The sequence below is a fragment of the Sardina pilchardus genome, chromosome 3 (genome assembly GCF_963854185.1).
Source record: "Sardina pilchardus chromosome 3, fSarPil1.1, whole genome shotgun sequence".
Lineage (NCBI taxonomy): Eukaryota > Metazoa > Chordata > Actinopteri > Clupeiformes > Clupeidae > Sardina > Sardina pilchardus.
Window position 1 is genome coordinate 39155631 of NC_084996.1, and position 22546 is coordinate 39178176.

Here is a 22546-nt window from a genome sequence, read left to right on the forward strand (position 1 = left end):
TGACAGGTTTAAGTGTCCATGAATATATGGTCATGAGAAATTTGGTGATGATTGACCGTTGTTTTCCACCCTTAAGCCACGTTAAGCGTTTTAGAATGTCCCGCATAGGGAGTTGACGTTTCATAGCTCAATCTAGCTCACGTTCAGAATGATAAATTCGAAATGTTGCGTGGGAATGAGCATATGCTGTTGTGTGGTCGTGTCTTAAACAAGGGCCTTTTTACCCGTGTTGCCTTTTTAGCATGTGGCTTAAAGCCTAGATGAAGATGTTGAAGTTGGTGCGTTATAATAGAAAGTTTGGGAATCGCTGCCTTAGGCTTTCACTATATCCTTTCACCCTGAGCAGTGGCATAGACTTCGTGTTGAAACATTTACTTTTGTACCACTTCATCCCAGTTATTTTTGTACCAACTTTCAGTCTCCATTGGATTCGGACAAAGACGCTTAAAGACGGTATAGGCCAATGTCAGCGCAGCACTTTAGGCCTACAGTACATAACACTATCCATTGTAACAGCTTCATGAAGAGCAATTGTCTTATGCGATCATTCCCCCTCCCCCACACTCGTCTAACCAGTTCTTCACCTGTGCGCATTGAGGACATCTGCCTCCGTGTCACTGAGCCTGCACTAATTATCAGACCTGCAAACCCCTCAGCGTAAAAAAGGTGACAGTGTCCGACGGGGACATATATATGACTATATATATTATTATATATAATACATATACATGTATGATGCATATAAACACAAACATACACACACGCACACACAGGGGAGAATACGTATTTGAGCCCATGCTTAAGTTGACTAAAAATAGAAAATCATCTTCATGCCTTAATTAAAAAAATGAGTAAAAATCAAGGATTTTCTTCAAAAACTGAAGAATGTATCGTAAACAAATACATTTTCTTCCTTACAGGGGGCATAAGTAGGCCTGTTTTGACCCCTATGTCAATTCTCATAGGTGCAGGAGGATTTTTTTTTTTTTATGCCTATACTTACGGCCAGCTATTTCATGGATCCAGGATACTATGCATCCTGATAAAGTTCCCTAGGCCTTAGGAATTATGGTTATGGTTATGGTTATTTAGCAGACGCCTTTGTCCAAAGCGAATTAAAATAGCCCCACATCATCACATACTCTTCTTCAACATAACTAGATACTGCATGGTGTTTCTTCCAGTTAGCCTATTAGCCTGTTTGATGCTCATTGAGCTCAATGCGCGTCCTGCATTCTACAGAGGGTGCATTAAACGTTATTTGCACACCTATGACCTAGATCCAATTTGTTGGCCGTATCACACTGGAATAGCCTATTAATTTGGCAAACTCGTTGTGAAGTTTAAATGAACGGTCACGTTGCATCCAAGCTGTAGACCAGGCCTATTCAACTAGCGGCCCGCGGGCCAGATGTGGCCCGCTTCAAATTTCCTGTGGCCCGCGTGTCTCGTCATGAGAATGAACTCGCTTTGACGGGTGTGCATAGATCTATTGGCGAGTAGCGCACTGTCGGCCCGCCCCTATTGGCCAGACTAATTCTTCCAGTTATCTTCACTCAGAGAACACAGCACATCACTACACAAACTGACATTTCCAAATGTGTTCTAGTTATAAATGTTATCATTAAATGTTGATTAAATTACGATTTCTTACCGCCAAAGATTCTAAACCTCGAGCGTGCGCAAAATCAAAAATGTTACGATCATACCCGGTCTCCGTTCCTCCGGGAAAGTTAGTGAAGGAGCTGTGGTTTGTAGAGAATTGCCTCTTGACTTTATATTCCTTCTTTACAGCGATGGATTCGTTGCACAATAAACATGAAAGTCTCGTACTTGTTGCAGAGGGTAAAATGAACGATTCTCGTTGTCAATTAGACGTTTCTTTACACAGAGCCATCTTCACTCCACTCGTGGGAATGTTATTGTTTGTGAATTGCGCAGGCTCGAAGTTTAGAATCTTTGGCGGTAAGAAATCGTGAAATAGATAAACAGAGGCAGAGCTGGCATTACTGTTTGGCATTACTGTTTGTTTTTTGTTTATGTAAAGCACATTGAATGACCTCTGTGTATGAAATGTGCTATATAAATAAACTTGACTTGACTTGACTTTAAATTCAATGCTAAGTATATTTGAGAGATTGGCGCTGTAGGCTACTGTGTGTGTTTGAAACACTTATGAGCCTAATTATCTTGAAGTAGGCTAGTTAAATCAACACTGCAATTTTTCCCACTGATGCATGATATGGCAGCTATCAGACATCAGATGAAATATGGTTAGCCTGGGCGTTTTCAAATACTTGTATAGTTTGTGTGGCAGCCTATCACCTGTCTGAGAAGATTTTTTTATGCATATGGATAATAGGCTATGTTCTTAGTTTATATGCCAGTGTATAAAATTCAATTGAATTGAACTGAATTTTACTCTGATTTTATCAAATATTGTTGGATACAATTATTTTGCGGCGTCTTATTTTATGCGGCCCCTGAAAACCCAGTGATTTTTCCATTCGGCCCTCTTGGTACTGAAGTTGAATAGCCCTGCTGTAGACATTCAGAACATAACATTGTCGCACATGACGGTGGTTGATTTTAGCTAGTTGGATGGCATATAGGGAAATTAAAATAGCGATGTTTCAAAGCTAAGGTTCATAGAAAATAGGGGTGTCAGGATTCTCCAAATCCTCGATTCGATTTAATTTTCGATTTTAAAGCCACGCTTCGATTCGATTTTCGATCTTTTTTTATTAATGCATTCCTTGTGTCATTATTATTATTATTATATTCATTTTTATTTGTTGCCCTCTTCCTATTCAGGGGGCTTTTATTTTGAAAGCAATTTTTATTTTGAAACCGAAAAAAAACCCCTCAAACATAGACATGTGAACATAGTGAAATGAAGCAACACAGAATGATACTTTGAATGTTTCTGCACACTCTGAAGACACTCTGAAGAGACCCAAGGTCAGTGTTAATGGAATTATCAATGTGCATTTTAAGCCTTAAAGTCATTTTGAACTGTAGGCTAACTAAATCGTTTTTTTACTTGCTAAGTTGAGAAGGCTAAATTGGTGTTAGGCTAACTGACGTGAATGAACGCAAAAATGCTTCCACACCCGTGATTTCAGAGTAACAAGAGGTTGATGTGCATTTTTTAACTGTCTGCAGCCTAAAATTAGAGGAGTGTAATGCTGCAAGTGTGTGGTTTTGCGTTTTGGGCATACATGCTGGACGTCACGTTGGGGGTGTGGCTGCATCGTCGATTCTACTTTTCAGTTCGAAGTTCGAGATTGAGATGTAATTTCGATCGATTTCGATTTAAAATCGAGATCGTGACACCCTTAATAGAAAAGAGATAGAACTGACTGGCTTTTGCCCATAGCAATCATCCATTTAGAACTAGTAACGGCAGTTTGTACTGCAAGTTTAGAAATTAGTTGATATGTGGTGGAAAGAAGTAGCCTAGTTCTACTAACAAGACAACATATTTTTTAGCGATTTAAACCAAAGATTGTCTAGTTGCACCGTCTCTGTTTAAACGTTTACATCATAACAGGAAATTAACACAAAACAAATGGTAACAGTGGAATAAGTGGGATAATGGACTCCACGGCGTTCAGTCCAAGAAATAATTGCACTTAGAAGGGGCCGTTTTACCTCTACTTTCATATTTGTGAACCGAACGCGGTGTCGTCCCTGACAAAAATGACTCCCGCGGTAGCCAGGCGTCTTATCCAAACGTTAACTTGGCGCTGTGTTCAAGATTCTGAAGCAAGTGCTAAGACTCCGATTAGCCCAGAGAAGTGTCAATTACAAGAATTAGCCATAGACAGTAAAAGATATGGACAGAGCTATCACGTAGATGGCAGCAGAGACCGAGGAAGCAAATTTCAACGTTTTTTTTTAGGTCTTCTTATTCCGTCATAGGTCTCCTGCGCAGGCTCAGGTGTCGTACATGTGACGTAGGCACGTAGTCTGACCGAGTCTGACCTATGGCGACGCTTTACTACTCTATGAACGCATGCGCATTCTCACGTTAGCATTGATTTCGGAAAAAAGTTTATTACTCTGCCGATAAAACAGTTACGAGATTATGACGCCAATTTCACAATGTAGTATGCACTCCGACAATAGAAAATGTTCATATAAAGGCTTAAAACGCTTCAGGTGTAACGTTATTTGATGTCAAAGTGGCGCTTACGCCCCATAGGATTCAATGGAATGGCCAGCTAGCCACGGTCTACTTGTTAGCATGGCGGCCGCCATACTGTCTACACTCTCAGAACGTTCGCTGCCCCCTTGGAATTAGCCAATAATGTTTCGCCATTCTAGCCTGCATTGCATACAGATTAAGGGCAGCCTTCACCCCCCCCCCCCCCCCCCACCCACCAAATAAAAACTCTCCGGTTCTGCGCGATTCACGTGAATGACCCAATTGACCAAGACAACGGCGATTGTCGCCGAAAAGCGACAAGTTTGCAGGTCTGAATTATGTAAATGTGAAAATGTGTGTGAATGCTGAAAAATATAGGCTAGCTCTTTTCAGCAGATATCGCAAACACAAAAAAGATTCGCAAAACTAAAACATCTTTAATTTTTTTAATATATATATTTTAAGAGCAAATTTGTCCTCTCTTTGGTGGGTTGAGGAATGGATGATAGAGCGGGAAGCGAACCCGGGTCGCTGGCATGCAGTGCAGCGCCCAAATCACTTGCGCCACAGTTGAGATCCTTTCCCTTTGTAGACCTATGCCTACTTAGTAGCTATGCTTTAGTTTGCAGAGTAATCCTCATGAAAATGTAGGCTATGCCTACTTTCGCAGGGGGCAGAGACATTTTTCAAAGTTAATACCTAGGCCCTCTACTAAATAGTAATTGCGCTGTGAGCAGCTGAGGACAGTGAAACTAAATATTGGTAGTTTATCCGGTTTATCCTTACCGGTGTATGGCTTTGAATATGCCTATATTACAGTAACAGTTGCCAACAAATATAAGGGATTCAGCCAGTCGAGTTTATTTGATATTCGCCGATCAAAAGTTCTGACATGTTAAACTGACGTTAGTCATTAATTCACCACATGATAAAATGCTGTCGTATAGTTTGACGCACAGTAGCCTACGGTAGTCTACGCCTATCTCTGAAACAACATGAACATGCATACCGAAATCTATAGCCTATACATTGCTAGACATTTATTTTGCGGAGCTAGGCCTAGGCTACTAGTCGATGGTTAGCTACAATGAATCACCCTCACGGCCCTATCGCATATCTGACCATCCATTGTTACGATGTTACAAAATGCCTTCTCTGTGCATGTAGCCTACGGTTATAAGTAAAGTGACAAGCGTAGGCATGTATTTAAGACATTTCTGTTAAATACATTTTATTTTCAGTTGTCAAAAGTGGTGGGGACAAAATCTGTGATAAAAAGTGCTGGGTACATGTACCCAGCGTCGCCGGTTAAAATGAACGCATGCCTGCGTTTTAAAATAGCCTATAAACATTATTAAGTTGATGGAATTTAATAAAGTGAAAAGATTTTTAGGGCCCGAGCACCGAGGTGCGGCCACTGAAGTGGCTGCACCGTAGGTGCAAGGCCCTATTGTTTTTGCTCAGATTATTCTTATTCTTATTCTTATTATAGTATTTTCCTCTTACCGGACATGTTTTGCCCTTTTTCACCAACTTGGCATGCTCTAATACTCTTGAAATTTGGCAGCTACCTGTGTAATTGATAACTCTACTGAGAGACAGAGATCTGGCCTCGAGTGTGGCTTAGGGACTCTATAGCGCCACCTAGCGCATTGTCTGTTGTGGTTGACACGTACATTCACGAAAATGAACCAGATTTGGTGGGCATGTGTTTTTGCTATAGCTATTCAGAGCCAGAGCTCTGGCCGAGGGTGTGGCTTAGGGACTCTATAGCGCCACCTAGTGTGTTACCTGTTGTGGTTGACATATACATTCACGAAAATGAATCAAATTTGGTGAGCTTGTGTGTTATTACTGCCGTAAGTCAGAAACAGAGCTCTGGCCTAGGGTATGGCTTAGGGACTCTATAGCGCCACCTAGCGCATTGTCTGTTGTGTTTGATACATTCACGAAAATGAACCACATTTGGTGGGCATGTGTGTTATTGCTACTGCTAGTCAGTAGGGATGTAACGATGCATCGTGACACGAATAAAAATCGATACAAATGCGTGACGATTCGCACCGGTTGATAGAAAAAATGAATCGCGATAAGTCACGTGACTTATGTCACTAGGTACGGGGCACAGAACGAGGGAAGACGACGGTAGGCAACAACTTTGAACTAGAGTGTGTGTGTCAGGGTTCGTATGGGTGCTTGAAATCCTTGAAAATGCTTGGATTTTAATGTGGTGTTTTCAAGGTTTGAAAAAGACATAATTTATGAAGTTGTTTTGTTTTTGCCACGCGTTCGCGTCCAGTTTGACGTGTCTGGATTTTCCGATAATGACAGCAATCTTGTGATGCTGATATTGACTTTTAATTTCTGCGCGTGTGAACTAGTCTAAGCTACTGTGCTTGAACGAAGTTAGCTGTGACAGACTAACCTACTGGTTTTCATCGTTTTAACCACAAAGCCTGTCGACCTTAGGTCTACTCAATTGTTTAGTTAACACCTTGTCATTTCGCGTTTGTCCCGCCGGTCACCTCCGTGCGCCCCATTAGGCTACATCAGAACATATGTCGGGATAGCCATGTCACTATGAGAAAACGTATGACGATAGTGCATTAACACGTGCACTATCGTCATACGTGCAGATTAACACGTTTGCATGCTTGGTAATCAGTCTTGCACATAATATTGAGCTGATTTTTTAGTGGAAATGGCTTACTGTAGCATTGTGCTGATAGATGGGAAAAGTTGCCTATTTAAAGGCACAGTCTGAATTTTATTCTCTCCATTTAGTGTGTGCACTTGAACAACTATAATGATGTAGCATATAACAGTACTGCCCTACAAAGCAGAAAGGCAGTAGGGCCTAACTGCATTTTTGGTCGAAAATTAAGCTAATGTAAAGTAAAAAAAATAAATAAACCTCCAATAACTGCTACATTAACTACAACCATAAGGCTAAGCAACAGCATAACTTTAAAATGTTTTTTTTTTTTTTCAGTTTGCACTCTGTATAGTTACTGCCTTTTTGCTTTGCAGGGACGAGTAGGGCCTGCCATTTATTTTAAGAGGAGAGGTGTACGTAATACTTTGGAGGGAGAGGGAGTGGTGCAATTTGATTTTCTTTAGAGCAACCTCTTCAAACAGCATCAATATAAAAAAAAAATCGTGATAAAATCGTATCGTGAACAAAAAATCGTGATCCATATCGAGTCGTGAGTTGAGTGTATCGTTACATCCCTACTAGTCAGGGATAGAGCTCTGGCCTAGGGTGTGGCGTAGGGACTCTATAGCGCAACCTAGCGCATTGTCTATTATTGTTGACACATACACGACAATTAGGTACGCTTGTGTGTTATTGCTGCCGCTAGTCAGAGACAGAGCTTTGGCCTTGGATGTGGCTTTGGGACTCTATAGCGCCACCTAGCTTGTAGTCTGTTGTGGTTGACATATACATTGATGAAAATTAACCAAATTTGGTGGGCATGTGTGTTGCTCATGCACATGCCCACCAACAAGTACGTGTTGCTTTGTTAGTCCTGTTAAACTGTTTCCTCTGTCCACAACTGTTTCAAAATAAAAGTCTTCACTGCAATAATACACTATTAAATCATTTAACCATTGAAACTACTCAACTATTTAACTGTTCAACCATTCCAACTGTCAGTTATCATCAACTATGCCTCCAGTTAACTATATGAAACCTCCATGTACCCAGCAACCAACATAGCAGCCATTAAAATTAAGCGTTTATGACCGTTTCCATAGCAACCAACATGATTATACTACATTGTTAGCAGTTTTAACATAACTGCTAGAAATCATTAGCTAAATTAACTAATCAACCTGGTTAGCATTGTTAGCTAATCAACCTGGTTAACATTGTTAACATAGTTAACATTTTTAACATAACTGTTAGAAATCATCAACTAAGTTAGCTAATCAACCTGGTTAGCATTGTTAACATTGCTAACATAGTTAACATTTTTAACATTACTGCTAGAAATCATTAGCTGAGTTAGCTAATCAACCTGGTTAGCATTTTTTATATTGTTAGCATTGCTAACATAGTTAGCATTTTTAACATAACTTCTAGAAATCATTAGTTAAGTCAACCAATCAACCTGGTTATCATTGTTAGCATAGTTGACATTTTAACATAACTGTTAGAAATCGTTAGCCAAGTCAACCAATCAACCTGGTTATCATTGTTAGCATAGTTGACATTTTAACATACCTGTTAGAAATCATTAGTTAAAGGTTGGGTATGGAATTCGCAAAACGGCCGGCAGATTTTGAACATAGACAGCCTCAAGTCCCTCCCTCCATGGGCGCACATGCACGAGCGAGAATTCAGATGCGCGAGAGCGAGCCAGGCTAAATGAAATGCCAGCCTGGCGTCTTCAGCACTATAAGCTCTAGTCTCCATTCGCTCACATCAGCTTCCCCAATTACATTCTTTATTCAACTCCAAAGGGTTGTAGGTAATAGTTCCACAAATCAAACAAGGTAGATGATTTTATAGCTTACATTATGGAAAAGCACCAATTAGGCTACTAGCCCTTTCGTTCGGAAATTCTAAAACAATGGTGCATTTTAGTACACCAAAATAACATTTGTTAAACACCTTACATTTTTCAGTAGCCACAGGTGTGTATATTTGAACAGAGTCTGGTTTTGTTCTTACCGGGGCGTTTATCTCCTGAAATATCCGAGTTTAGTGCTGGCCCGTTGGTTCGCCTATTCCACTGTAGCTCCAAGCGGTTTTAAACTGTCTACCTTCACACCATCAACTCTATTTAAACTATGCAACCACCATGTTTACCCTAGCTATACCTTAGTAACCATATCTACATTATCTATCTATACATTTTTGCATTTTCATCCACTGGTAATTCCTTGGAATTGCATTTCTAGTTATTCTTATTCTCCGTTTAACGTAAAAACTTTGTTCAAACTTTATACGTAGGTCTTGAAAAGGAGACTAAGGCTATGTATATTTCAGTTCTGTAAACTTTACACTTTTTGAGATTAACAAAAAACAAGCTTATTTTTCCCCATAGACTTTGCATTGGCACTATGACATCACAATGGACTAATTAAACTGATTTGCACCTGTGTCAACGGTCAGCTGCTCAACTAGGCCTACCAAATTTAATTGACAGCAGTTAAATTGATTGCACCTGTATCAACTGCTCTGTGCACAACTAGGACAGCTCTCTCTGTCTCTCCATTCTACAAGGATATAAGGCATCTTCCAACTTTCCATCCATTTCGCTTCTTCAAACATTCACTCATCCACCCATTAAACTATCTATTAACATCCATCAAACAATCTGCCTTATCAACATCCATTAAATGTCTATCAACATTAATTACACTATCTACTGTACATTCAACTTTTAAACTATCTACTCTGTCTCAGGCTTTAAGCATACAATCTGACTCTCTTAAGACTACAGATCCAGTTCAATTTCCTTTGTCTACTCCACAACTGTTTCTAAATAAAAGTTTGTTTCACATTTTATGTTAATGTATGTATTGCATTTGCATGCACAGGTAATTTCCTCGAAATTACATTTTCTAGTTTTAAAACTCACATCTGGGATGAATCCAATTTCATTCAGATGATTATTGAGCTCAGGATCATGGAACGCAATCATCTGAGAGAAGACGGTCAGATACTCTGTAAAAGAGGTTGAGTAGAAAAAGACAACAGTATTACAAGAGATCAAACTGATTTTAGGATAGCTAATTTATTCAGCAAATATTTGTTTTCAGCGCTGGCATAGCCTCTAACCGCTCTGCCAACAGCATTACCATATTTCACAATAGACCTCTGAAGTTCGCCTACAAATAGGATCCAAAGCTGCCATCTTTGCCCATATAAGGACATCCGGGTGTTAATTAAAGCTAACTGCCTATGGCAAGTTGCATTGTAAGTTAGCTCTGGGGTAGCAAAGATCGAAGTGTGCCATCTTCACCTACTGAAGATCACTGTATCCACTTGAAGGCAGAGGACAAAACTATGTTGCGCAAAGCGTCTGCATTTCCAATTTCAACCAACCCAACGGCCGACCGTCGGCAGAAAAGCAGTTGGACTATCAGTCAGGCTCCCGTCTCCCCTGGTCGGTCAAAAAAAGTGCCCCTGAACACACCGAAGCAACGCCGACGCCGATTGTACGTTCTGCGCGTGCGCAAGGTGTGATACATTACCCATAACTGCTCCAGGCTTCAGAGTCAGCCGAGTAGATATCATGCAGGATTCGCTACTTCGAACTACATGCCACTAGTTTTTGGACTTCTCTGATTAAGCAATAAAAAATATATAAATATAATTAATTATAGTCAGAATCAGAATCAGAATCAGCTTTATATTGGCTAGGTTTGCGTAACAAACAAGGAATTTGACTCCGGTTAATCTTTGCACTCAAGTGCAACACTCAACAATGACATTTAAGCATTATCGCACGAGTGGGAGTGGTGTTGTTGGCCAATATCGCCACGGCTGTGGTTCGCCGCAGGCACGAAGCCGAAGGCTGAGTGCCGTAGGTAACTACAGCCGTGGCCATATTGGCCAACAACACCACGACCACGAGTGCGATAATGCTTTTATACAACAGTTCCATTGCCAACAAAAAAAGATACCCGAGTGCATTTTTAGGAAGGATAATTATTATTTGCCATCGTTTTATTTAGCCCAGTTCCTCCGCTATGCGAAGTAGGCCTAGCTCAGAACGCTTGTGGTTGCTATCAACTGCTAAGTCAAAGAACATGGAATGCCGCCTCTGGTTAAATCAAAGCGAAGAATCAACGTCGCAGAGTGATTATTAGCTGTGAAGAGTCACCAGTGGTGATATCGGTTAATATCACCAATGATAGAACGTGTCTTGTCCAATCAGATATCGCTAAATCGTTCGACCGGACCTAACTGTTGTATAAAACATAATAAAACAGTAAAAAAGAATAAAGGCAGTAATGATGTATAAGAATAAATGAATAAATACAGTATGTGCATTTACAAATAAATAGATGCTATGGGTGGCTTTGTTGTCCCCGTCAAGGCTTCCATGGTTGTGGACACCCCAACAGGCACAGGCAAGACGCAGGATGCAATATACAATGAAGAGTGGGAATAGTGCAGTTTCAGTATGAGGTTTAAGATTAAATATAGTGCAAGGCAGTACAACGCAAAAATGATGTGTTAATAACAATATTGTAACTTAGGGCTGGGCGATTATACGATCTCGATTTGTGATCGCGATCAAATTAAGTTCGATCACGGTGATCAGCTGTGGGTATACTTTCTCGATCACGTGCATAACATGCTGCAGCAAAGTGCACGACAACCGTCACAACCCGCTTTCCTGGCACCGCACTGTCTGCATGCACCCAACATTTTCAACAGTGCGCCTGAAAACAATTCTAGGTCGCACTGGTGCGCCTGACGCGGCTCGGGTGAAAGCATATATTTCTTTCACGAGTTGCCATGTAAACGTGGCTAGACTATGCGTGCAACTTTACCAAACTGTATCAAGTAAACCCTCTCTCCTAGGACCGCTTTCTCTCGCTCTCCCTCTCTCTCTCTCTCTCTATCTCTCGTGCGCTGCGCGCTTAATGAACACCCCCCCTCGACATGTACTTTGACAATCGTGAAATCAATTACGTAGGCCTATAGAAGACGACTAGCGAAATCATAATTAAAATCCGGTTAGCATCATAGCATACTGCACAAATTTTATTAAAACTCTTGCATTCAAGTTGACTGATCATCTCAATGTTTTCCAGCTCCAAGACTCAAAAGGGCCTGTCCCAAGGAGAAAAAGTATTGGCCTACCTTGAAACTTAAACATGGGGAAACTGAACAGTCCAACCAGTAGACTATAATAAGCTAGCCAACTAATGCTATGCTACTTTGTTTACAATATTTTGAGGCTTCAAGCCGACAGCTGAATTAAAGAGGCGGAGTTGTAATATGAATAGTCATGAATGTCATGAATATCCGAAATTTCAGTAGGCCTATGTAGAAAGCATTATACAGTGTATGTGTGTATATACGTGTATATATATATATATATATATATATATATATATATATATATATATATATATATGTATGTATGTACATATATAATTCTTTATAAAGAATATGCATATTCCTTATATATTGTGTTTCAAGCTTTTTCTACGCCTTATTGTTAAAAAATCATTCACATTATATGAAAGGAGTGCGATAAAAGGTGTCCTTTTGGCGTTATGCAATGAAAAATGTGGGTGCACCTAAATTTTGTGCTGGTGCACCTAAAAAAAAAGCTAGGCGCACCGGTGCAACCAACGCAAAAAGTAAAAAAAAATTGTGATTAAAAATCGAGATCGTTCAATATGGGAAAAATAATCGTGATCAATTTTTTTGCCATATCGCCCAGCCCTATTGTAACTGTAAGATTGGAGTGCACATGATATGAAAGTGCGTTCGTTTATGCTCTCCGAGCTGCCTCGGATCTCGGGTGTGAGGTTCGCCTGGGGGTGGGGGGGCATTGTGGGTGGGTGGTTGTTGCGTGCGTGGTGGGTGTAGGGCTGTTCGATTTTGCCTAAAAATAAAATCTCGATTTTCGATTACGATTACGATTATTTTTGAAATGACAAAAGGCAAGAATTTGTTTGAAATATGCTGTTTTTTATTGAACATTTTGCTAATAATTTCCCCTTTGGGATTTAAGTGCAAATCTTGCTCTCATTAAACAATATGAATTATTAATAATTCATTTTATATGATTGATATTAAGAAACTTTTTTGAACTTTTGCCGCAAATTCAACACTTGCAAACATAAGTACCATTATAACCCTAGTTAAAGTGAAAAATCGATTTTTACGATTTCACATTAGATTACGATTTAAAATAATAATCTCGATTACGATTAATTGCACAGCCCTAGGTGGGTGGGTGGATGTTTGCATGCGTGGTGGACGATGTGCGGGATTCTCTTTTCGGGTTTAACTGGGTAACCTATTCCGACGCACCGATATACGATATACTTATTAATATCAACCATCAGCAACGTTGTGCATCAGCACTGACTTACCCCCCGACAGCGTCCTGTGAGCCGAGATCCAGCCGGTTTTTGATCGTTTTTGATGCTGAAGAAAGTAGTCCGGCAAGTTTCTGGGGTCACGAAAGTAAAGTGTTTTTCTTCTCAAAACCATATGCGTTCACGGCCCCAGCCGTGGCGCGACTGGCTGGGGCACCTGCACCGCACGCCGGCGACCCGGGTTCGATTCCCGCCCCGTGGTCCTTTCCGGATCCCACCCCCACTCTCTCTCCTGCTTGTTTCCTGTCATACTCTCTACTGTCCTGTCCAATTAAAGGCATAAAAAGCCCAAAAAAATAATCTTTAAAAAAAAAAAAAAAAACCATATGCGTTCAACAGAGTGATATATTTGCACCACAAAAACGTTGTCCAGCTGTCAGTAGCGCGCAGTGATAGGAATCGCGAAAAATAAGTAAGTGATAACGAGGTTTGAATTTTTCCTGGACAACGTTTTGTGGTGCAAATATATCACTCTTTTGAACGCATATGGTTTTGAGAAGAAAAACACTTTACTTTCGTGACCCCAGAAACTTGCCGGACTACTTTCTTCAGCATCAAAAACCGGCTGGATCTCGACTCACAGGACGCTGTTGCGGGGTAAGTCAGTGCTGATGCACAACGTTGCTGACAGGGAACCCATATAACTTTGTGTCTTAAAACCCGAACTATCCCTTTAATGGTCCCATATACTCACATTTTCTAAATTGCTGGTAACTCACCTTGTATCACATGTGAATTGTCCTTCAGAAAGAAGTTATAGAGGTATTTCGGGATGAATGCAGACATGCAGGCATAAGCCAAAGCTTCAAGGAAGAAGATATAAACAAAGATATTTTACACCTCAATCTGAGTCTTTTTTTCTTTCATTTGTCTTGTTGAAAGAAAATGTCCCATAATGTCCCATAATGAAAAAGTGACATACCTTCATTATTGAAGTTCAAATAGAGGAATGGGGCACATAGGGAATCTAGACCTAAAACAGGAATAAACATAAAATGATATGGCAATGTATAATCAGCATACCAAAATTAAATATGCACATAACAGTTATGGTAACACTTTCATTAACTTAAGTCAAGTCTGCATAATGGATGTATTTGAAATACATTATATACAGTCATGGCTGAAATTGTTGGCACCCATGCTAAAGTTGACTAAAAAGAGGAATATAAAGTATTTTGGGAAGAACATTTATTTATTTATGATACATTATTCATTCACAAAGAAAACTGGTGTCCTTTAAGATTGTATTTTTTGTCATTTTATTACCTAAGCCATTAACATCAATTTCCAAAAGATGATTTTATATTCCTCTTTTTAGTCAACTTTAGCATGGGTGCCAACAATTTCAGCCACTACTAACTATTGTGATGTACTGTAGCATAAGGCCCTTGAATATTTACGTATCACAATGCATTGTCAAGCTTTTTTTTTTTAACACTTGATAATGGCTGTCAGGGCTTATCCTTGTACCACTTTATGAGTGCAGTCATGAATGTAAACAAGAGGTAACAGACTTATGTTAAGCATTATGAGTCTTTATAAATGTACAATGTTTTATGTGTGTTAGGAAATTAATAACAAAAAACTATTGATTTTATTGCCACATAGTGATCTCAAGATACGACTACAACACAATTTGTGAATTACTGCCTATTCTGCTCATATTCTGCCTATTTTGCTCATAATCAATATTTAGAGAAATTTGAAAACACACACACCCTGCCAGTAGACCAGATCAGGGTGTGATACTACCCAGGCCTTCAGAACCCTTCGAAACTTCATATGGCCTTGTGGGGAGGACAAGAGTTCATCGTACTGATGACAGCGGGGGATATCCACCTCAATCTTTTAGGCACAAACATACAGACAAGTGCATTAATCAAATTAAATCAAATATCCATCCATTTCATCATAATTGATATATGCATTGTGTGGTTCCAAAATATCATACAAAGTTCCATATTCAGTGCAACCTCAACTTAGGCTGGGTGAAACCTGCCTGGACTTCCGGGGAATTTGAATTTCGCCCGGCAGCTCAGGCTGGAAACCAGCAGATCCATCTCCTCTGTTTACTGCCAGAACATTTGGTTCCAATCAGAAACGGCCATACTCTCCTGGCACGCTACTGGCCGGTGACGTGACGATGACGAAACATAAGCGACGCGAAGCAGCAGTTGTGTACACACCGGATAGTTGGTCTGATTGGTTGAAGGACTATCCAATTGAGTACGGAGTCATTTGAACGATGCCCATTGATCACGCCTCTTGTGCAGTAGAAACAAAGCGCAGCCTCCCCAGACTAATGTTCAATCTTAAAAGATTGAGCTTAGTATGGTGAAAACCAGACCAACTAGAGATGCAACCGTATGAAAATTTAACATGACGATTATAGTGACCAAAATCATCACAGTTAATAGGTATTATTGCGGTATTTTTCAAATGTGCTAAAACATGTTTCTAACCCTACCACCAATGATGAGCAGAGTTGATAATTGGTCCAGCATGCACAATAGTAGTGCTGTGCAATACTACGGTATATATCGTTGTACGACAGAAAAATGTCCATTGTACGATACAGTCCTCTACCGTTTATATCGTAATTGTGTGTGGCTGTGACTGCTCAGATAATGTAACTGCAGGTGCGTTGCCACTTCTCGCAGCGGGCAACGCAAACTTCATTTTCTGACTCTGGATGGGTGGCCAGGCAAATGAATGCAGGCAGCTAATAGTAACCAAATTAAACTTTTTTGACGTTGGCATAAAGACTTGTGTTGCACGGTGCACCGACACTACAAAAGTATTGCAAGACCCTGAAATTAAAAATGTCACAATACCTTATGTTAGCCTACTTTACAATACTTTTAAGAATGACTGTGTTCTTCTGAAGAAGCGGTGCGCGCAAGGCAGGTCTCCCCTAAAAACTAGCCTGTGGCTGTACGTCTTTTTCCCCTCACACACACTCGTATGCGCAGCAGTGCTATTAACAGCGAGACATGGCTGCTAGTTTAAGTGATGCTATTGTAACACAATAATAGGCTAATATGAAGTTGAATTGCTCAACTGCATCTCTCAAATGTGTGTTGCTAACCTATCCAGGCTATGGCATTTAGATCATTCAGGCTTACTATTGGGCTTAAAGATGAACTGAACTGAAATTTGAAGTAAATGTGATATAACAGATGTATTTTATTTCTTCTCATTGGTACAATGATTAAAATGGCTGGATTTGTTTAAAGGGACAAAATGATACGGTGAAAGTGGTGTTGTCGTTACACGGGCGCCGCCATGTTGGATTTCAACAACCAGCTACGTCACTGGCATGGTAAGCCAGTCTAGCGCCTATGACTAGCACTAGCTGCGCAGCATCTTAGATAGTGGGTCTGCGGCTAACTAGAGTCCATTTGGGCTAACTGACATGGCTAAGGACACGGAAACTAACAGGACTAGGCCCCTGGCTGCAGTAATGAAATGTATAAGGTAACAGCTGGGGTTGAGTAACCTTTTCCCGCAGGGTACTTTGACAAGGAACCAGCCCTCAATGCATAGCAGCATAGTTAGTCCTATCTGCCTAAACTGGCTAGCCCTCCGACAGCCCAAGGATTTCGAGTCTGTAGCAAACATTTTTTTTAAGTCAACAAACTATTTAGAGAGCTGTGCTTTTGACACAACAGGGTCGTTGATGAGGGTTAATTATGAAAGACTGAAACCTGAGTTCATTCCATCAGTTTTCGTCTTTTCAAGTGATGCTACCGTACGTGCGGAGGACAAACCGATAGACACCACTGATGCTATCTGCCGCAAAACAGGGCGCTGAAACACACACGCCAGGCAGGGGTTTAGTTATCCCCAGCATGTCTACTAGGCAAAAGGCTGGATGTAACGTTGTCGTCAAAATACAAAAAACGTATATTCGCATACACACACAAATAAAGCTAACTGTAGGCTTTAGCGTTCAACAAAACAAACTGAGACACACTGGGACATAGTCACAAAACAAGCTAGCTAGACAACAAACGATCCAACCTAGGGAAAGGGCTCACTTCCAGCCTCTAAACACGTTAGAAACACGTCTTATGTCAAACTAAACAAGCCAGCACTCTGACCATAGACTCCATATGTCATGACTCCGACGATTATCACGATCATAATGCGTTTATAAGCTGCTAACAACCACAGCGGGTCTGTTACACGATGTCCCTTTCTACTCACCCTGAAGCTAGCTGATATTCACCGTCTCAGGGCAGATTGTTAATGCAGTTCAAGTTCAATTTCTGAGTTCAAATCGCAGAAATAGCTGTCCATAGTACGAGGTATCCGTGGAATATCCATCCGTGCAAAATCCATCAGTGCAATATCGAACAACGAACAAATCTGCCAACTGTGCACTTGCCTACAATACACGGCAAAACTTCTCCGTGCACTCGAGTAAGTGGCGTGCAGATCTTAGCAAGCGATTTCCTTGTCGGTCAGTACGTGGTGGCACAAATACAATAGCTGAATGCTTAACAATAAACATAGCCTTAACTCGACAAAGGCGTCTGCCAAATCCCATAACCATAACTCAAAACAGCTGTGTCATTTTGATCAGATTATGCAGCCATGCCTATTCTGCTTACTGCACATTACACATCAGTATTATTGACTAGCTGGAATTATTTTTTTCCCCTTTCATCCTATGTTTAAAGCGGGCATATAATTGGGCTACGTTTTTTTTTTTCTTTTTTTTTTAAAATATATAGGACTGCACGTTGAACAGGTAGGCTAAGATGAAAAGTTTGAGAACCATTTTCAAGAATAGCCTAGTAGGCCAGTCAATCTAGCTCAAAAAAGGGCCAAAACTTAAACTAATTGCAATAGTAATGGTTCATAGTTTTTATTGATCCTTAAACCCTCCTGCATCACATATTAAAAATCTACCCATTTATATTTAGTGGAACATACCTTTATTTAAGGTCAAAGGTGGCAATTTCCAATGCATTTTGCCATTAGGATTTCCTACAGGTGAAATGGGTAAAATGTTGAACTATAGATATCAAATTGAAACTTTCACAGTTGTTTACTCACATTAAGGCAAAGATTTTTTGTATTGCAAGTTTTCTGAAATGTGATGTTTAGATATGCAAATGAGACCAGTTTTACTTAAATATGCAATAATTTGCATGTATTTCTAGAAAACTAAATCTGAACAATAGGTACAGTCAACTTCAAAATAATTGCTGCATTTTGCTTCTATATTGGATACAAAAAGTCTATGCAAAGGGAATATTAGATATCACTTCATATCACCTCAGAAATGAGGAAATCAAGTCAAGTCAAAATCAATGCGTTTCAATGGAAGTACATTATAGAACAAATGATTGTCAATGATATGGTATGATGGAAGTATCTCAAGTCACATGCCAAGTCACATAAGGAAGATATTGACCTTTAGACAACATATCAAGTGAGTTGGCATGCACTGAGATACTTCCATCATACCATATCATTGACAATCATTTGTTCTATAATGTACTTCCATTGAAACACATTGATTTTGACTTGACTTGATTTCCTCATTTCTGAGGTGATATGAAGTAATATTTAATATTCCCTTTGCATAGGCTTTTGGTATCCAATATAGAAGCAAAATGCAGCAATTATTTTGAAGCTGACTGTACCTATTGCATATTAAATATGCAAATGATTGCATATTTAAGTAAAACTGGTCTCATTTGCATATATAAACATCACATTTCAGAAAACTTGCAATACAAAAAATCTTTGCCTTAATGTGAGTAAACAACTGTGAAAGTTTCAATTTGATATCTATAGTTTAAAATTTTACCCATTTCACCAGTAGTAAATCCCAATGGCAAAATGCATTGGAAATTGCTACCTTTGACATTGAAAAAAAGTATGTTCCACTAATTATAAATGGGTAGATTTTTTATATGTTAATAAGATATACCTAGGGGTCACAAAAAACTTGGAATGATTACTATTGCAATTAGTTATGGGTCAAACGCTAGATTGACTGGCCTATAGGCTACTCCATCAAACTGCTATATGATGACGAAATTGATCATCTGTATTTTATTCTCTCTACCCCCTGCCTTGTCAACAAAATTATTCTAGTCGTGATTTCTGTTTAATCCTGCATAATGTTGTATTTTAGCGTTTATCGGCGCAAAGTGACAGGGGGGGCGTGCGTCTGACTTGTGTCAACGTTTTTTCTTAACCTAAGGGTAGTGTTGCTTTCGTCAACGAAAATTATGACTAAATATCGTCGTCAACGAACTTTTTTCACGTGACTATAACGAGACGAGACGCAACGCAAATGCTGGCCATGTGACGATGACTATAATTAAATTTATAAGGCAATATCGTTGACGAATAAAAACGAGACTAAATGTGGTTTACAAAATAAAAACCATGCTAACATCTCTCTTCATTTTCGAAGACCAGTGGGGTGTCCTACGAAGCAAGTTAGACAAATCTAGGTTATCTAGACATATCGAGGCTGCACAAAGCCTCAACTCGGGTATTAAGTTAAGTGATCCTACGACAGCAGGTATGTGATAAATTTGTCAAACTAGGCTTTCAGCTCAGATCTGTGCGCGTTCTCGTGGTTGGGGTGATTTTGACCAATCGGGAAACGTGGAGACGCACAAGACAGCCTAGGTTTAAAAACGATTACTTCCGCATTTATGAGCGGTAGCGAAATCTAGGGTGGTCTTTTTTAGTGTCTAACCTATAACATCAAAAAGTCGATGGTCATCAGATATTGTATGGCATGCATGTCCATAGTAGTGACATATTTGCACGCACAACATAAAAGCGCCTTCGAGATTCAAAATGTTTGCAGAGGCGGGGCTGAACTTGTTCTAAGTATGACAGATTAGCACACGTGAGATAACTTCGTTGTTCAAGATAATGGATTGGTTAGAATTGGTCAGAGGGCGGTGATATTTCACGATTTGAGCTTTAACTAAGCACATAACCCGCTCCCGAGCAGGTTTGGTTGCGAGCATAAGATACCATGGTGATACAGCGACGCTAAAACAAATCCACTTTCGTATGACAGCATACCCTGGTTTTGAGCGCAACATACCTCGCTAAACCACTAATCGAGCTTCGTAGGACACCCCACTGAAGGACATGAATGTTATAACATTATTTTGTGTCGTTTAGTCGTGTTATTATTTTGCAGTAGCCTATTTCTGTTTCCTGCGTCTCACTTCAGGGGCGCATCAGGTTGCATGGTCTGATTATCATACCAGAGGACCAGCATTTCTCGCGTGGGCCTGTTGGTCATATCCGGTGCTTCTGTCACTCATCTGATCATATTTGATCATGTAGCAAAGGAGCGGTAGATGTATAGCCTATCGTTATCGCTAATATAAGCTAAGAAATATAGGCTACGTTCAATCCGTTAGATTGGCAACTCTCTCAGTTCAACTTTGCACTAGGCTACTTATCTCACCTCCGCATGTAGATCTAATTCAGATGAAAATGTTAACAGGCAACTGCAGATTTGATTAGTGTGTAGCCTAAGCTTCTGTCCAGCTGATGCTGGCGCTGTCATATAGCCTAGGCTACAATAATAACATTATTCCACCGATCAGCAACGAAGTTCTAATCATAGACACATTTTTAATGGAACCTTGGTTTAGTAGGCTATCTAATGTTGTGTGGGAATTGCAAGAAAACTATTGAATTCCTTACCAACCACACAAGTGCGCGTGTGTCGTTTATTTAAACGGTAGAAAAACTGAATCAAAGACGGTGCTGTTCATCAACAAAATCAGCATGGAGTTAAAACGTAATTTAAAGTCCCACGCATTTAAAGGGGCAGCGACCACTCAAGGCATAGGCCTAGCCTACCAAAACTGAGTGATGAACGTGAAATGCGTTTTATAGGCTACAAAATTCTGCATTAAGATGACAATTGTGTGTAACCACGCTTAGGCTACCTAGTTAATGGTGAAATAGCATCCACATTTACAGCATTCAATAACTTAAGGACAACTTGATCTTAAGTTAAATTGTTCTCAGAAAAGGAACAGCAGGTCTACAGAATATTCCAAATAGTCCTTTCATGGTGACAGGGGGAGACCAAACTCTGTGTAACATACCTGATTCCACTGTCAATGTTCAGTGCCTATGTAACCTGTAATATTTGTATTTTTTTAATCCATGAAAATTAACCAAAATGTAGGCTATCATTCCTATTAAAGGGGTAGTTCAGAATTTTGGACATAGGACCTCATTTCCAGGTTAGCCAGTGTGATATTTATCAGTGGAGACCGTTATCTGCACATTTCATCCAGTCCTATAGTTTCAGATTTCGCTGGTGCTATAGTGCCTGCCACTAAAAACAGTCTTACCCAGTCTATGGAGGAACAACCCCTTAAAATAGAATTGCATTAATAAAAAGATGCTAAAATCCAATTTTCATTGACTAAAACAAGACTAAAAGTCATTAGTTTTCGTCAACTAAAACTAGACGAAAATAAGACTAAAATGCTCATACTTTTAGTCGACTAAAACTTGACTAGACTAAAAGAGTATGAACGTGACTAAAACTGATAAAAACTAAAATGACAGCTTGACACAAAGACTAGACTAAAACTAAAACCAAAACAGGCCGCCAAAAACAACACTACCTAAGGGGTGCTGGGGCCTGAAACTGATCGTCCCCCATCTGGTGATAGCCAGACACTACATGCCTGTCCATCAGATGCTCAAAATGTGTAACCCATGACATTAAAATAGCTCATTTTCGTGAGTATATCATATGTTGCAGCTGTTGCTTCGGAGGCCCTACCATGCCAGTGACGTCATTGGAATTGAGCGTTCTAATACTAACAAACACATTTTTTTTTGTGTTGCTTAAAAAAGGCTATGTATTGATTTTTTTTATTTAAATTTTTAGTGCAATTTATTTGTAATTGTGATAACCAACACGTCTTCAACGTTAATCATTTCAGTTCAGTTCATCTTTAACGTCATTATTTTCTCTCCTACATTTTGAAAGTTATCTGAACCTCATAGTGTTACAATAAAGTAACCAGGTTTGGAACCAAACTCTTCATATAATAACAACTGCATTTTAACCTGACATATGTAATGACATACACACTGTATCAACACAAAAATGCAAGACATTACATCAACAAACGAGCAACCATTCTGCTTTACCTGTCTGTCTGTTGGTATAGGGGTGTCTTTATCAATGCTGTTGTATTTTGCTTGAATATCTCCCTACAGAAAGAAACATGGCCTTAATTAAAATGCTGGGAAAAGAGCAGTCAATCAATGAGCAACGTTCTC

General features: G+C 39.8%; 1 protein-coding gene across 2 annotated transcripts in view; it reads right to left on the reverse strand.

Moving 5' to 3' along the window:
* Positions 1–22546, reverse strand: part of tbck (TBC1 domain containing kinase) — a 92093-nt gene that overhangs the window by 39596 nt on the left and 29951 nt on the right. For both annotated transcript variants that reach the window (XM_062533276.1, XM_062533274.1), the window contains exons 16-20: positions 22415–22477; positions 14953–15079; positions 14154–14204; positions 13951–14034; positions 9742–9827 (exon numbers count right to left, since the gene is read on the reverse strand). In XM_062533276.1, the coding sequence (XP_062389260.1) occupies positions 9742–9827; positions 13951–14034; positions 14154–14204; positions 14953–15079; positions 22415–22477 (411 nt within the window). The remainder of the gene's footprint in view (positions 1–9741; positions 9828–13950; positions 14035–14153; positions 14205–14952; positions 15080–22414; positions 22478–22546) is intronic.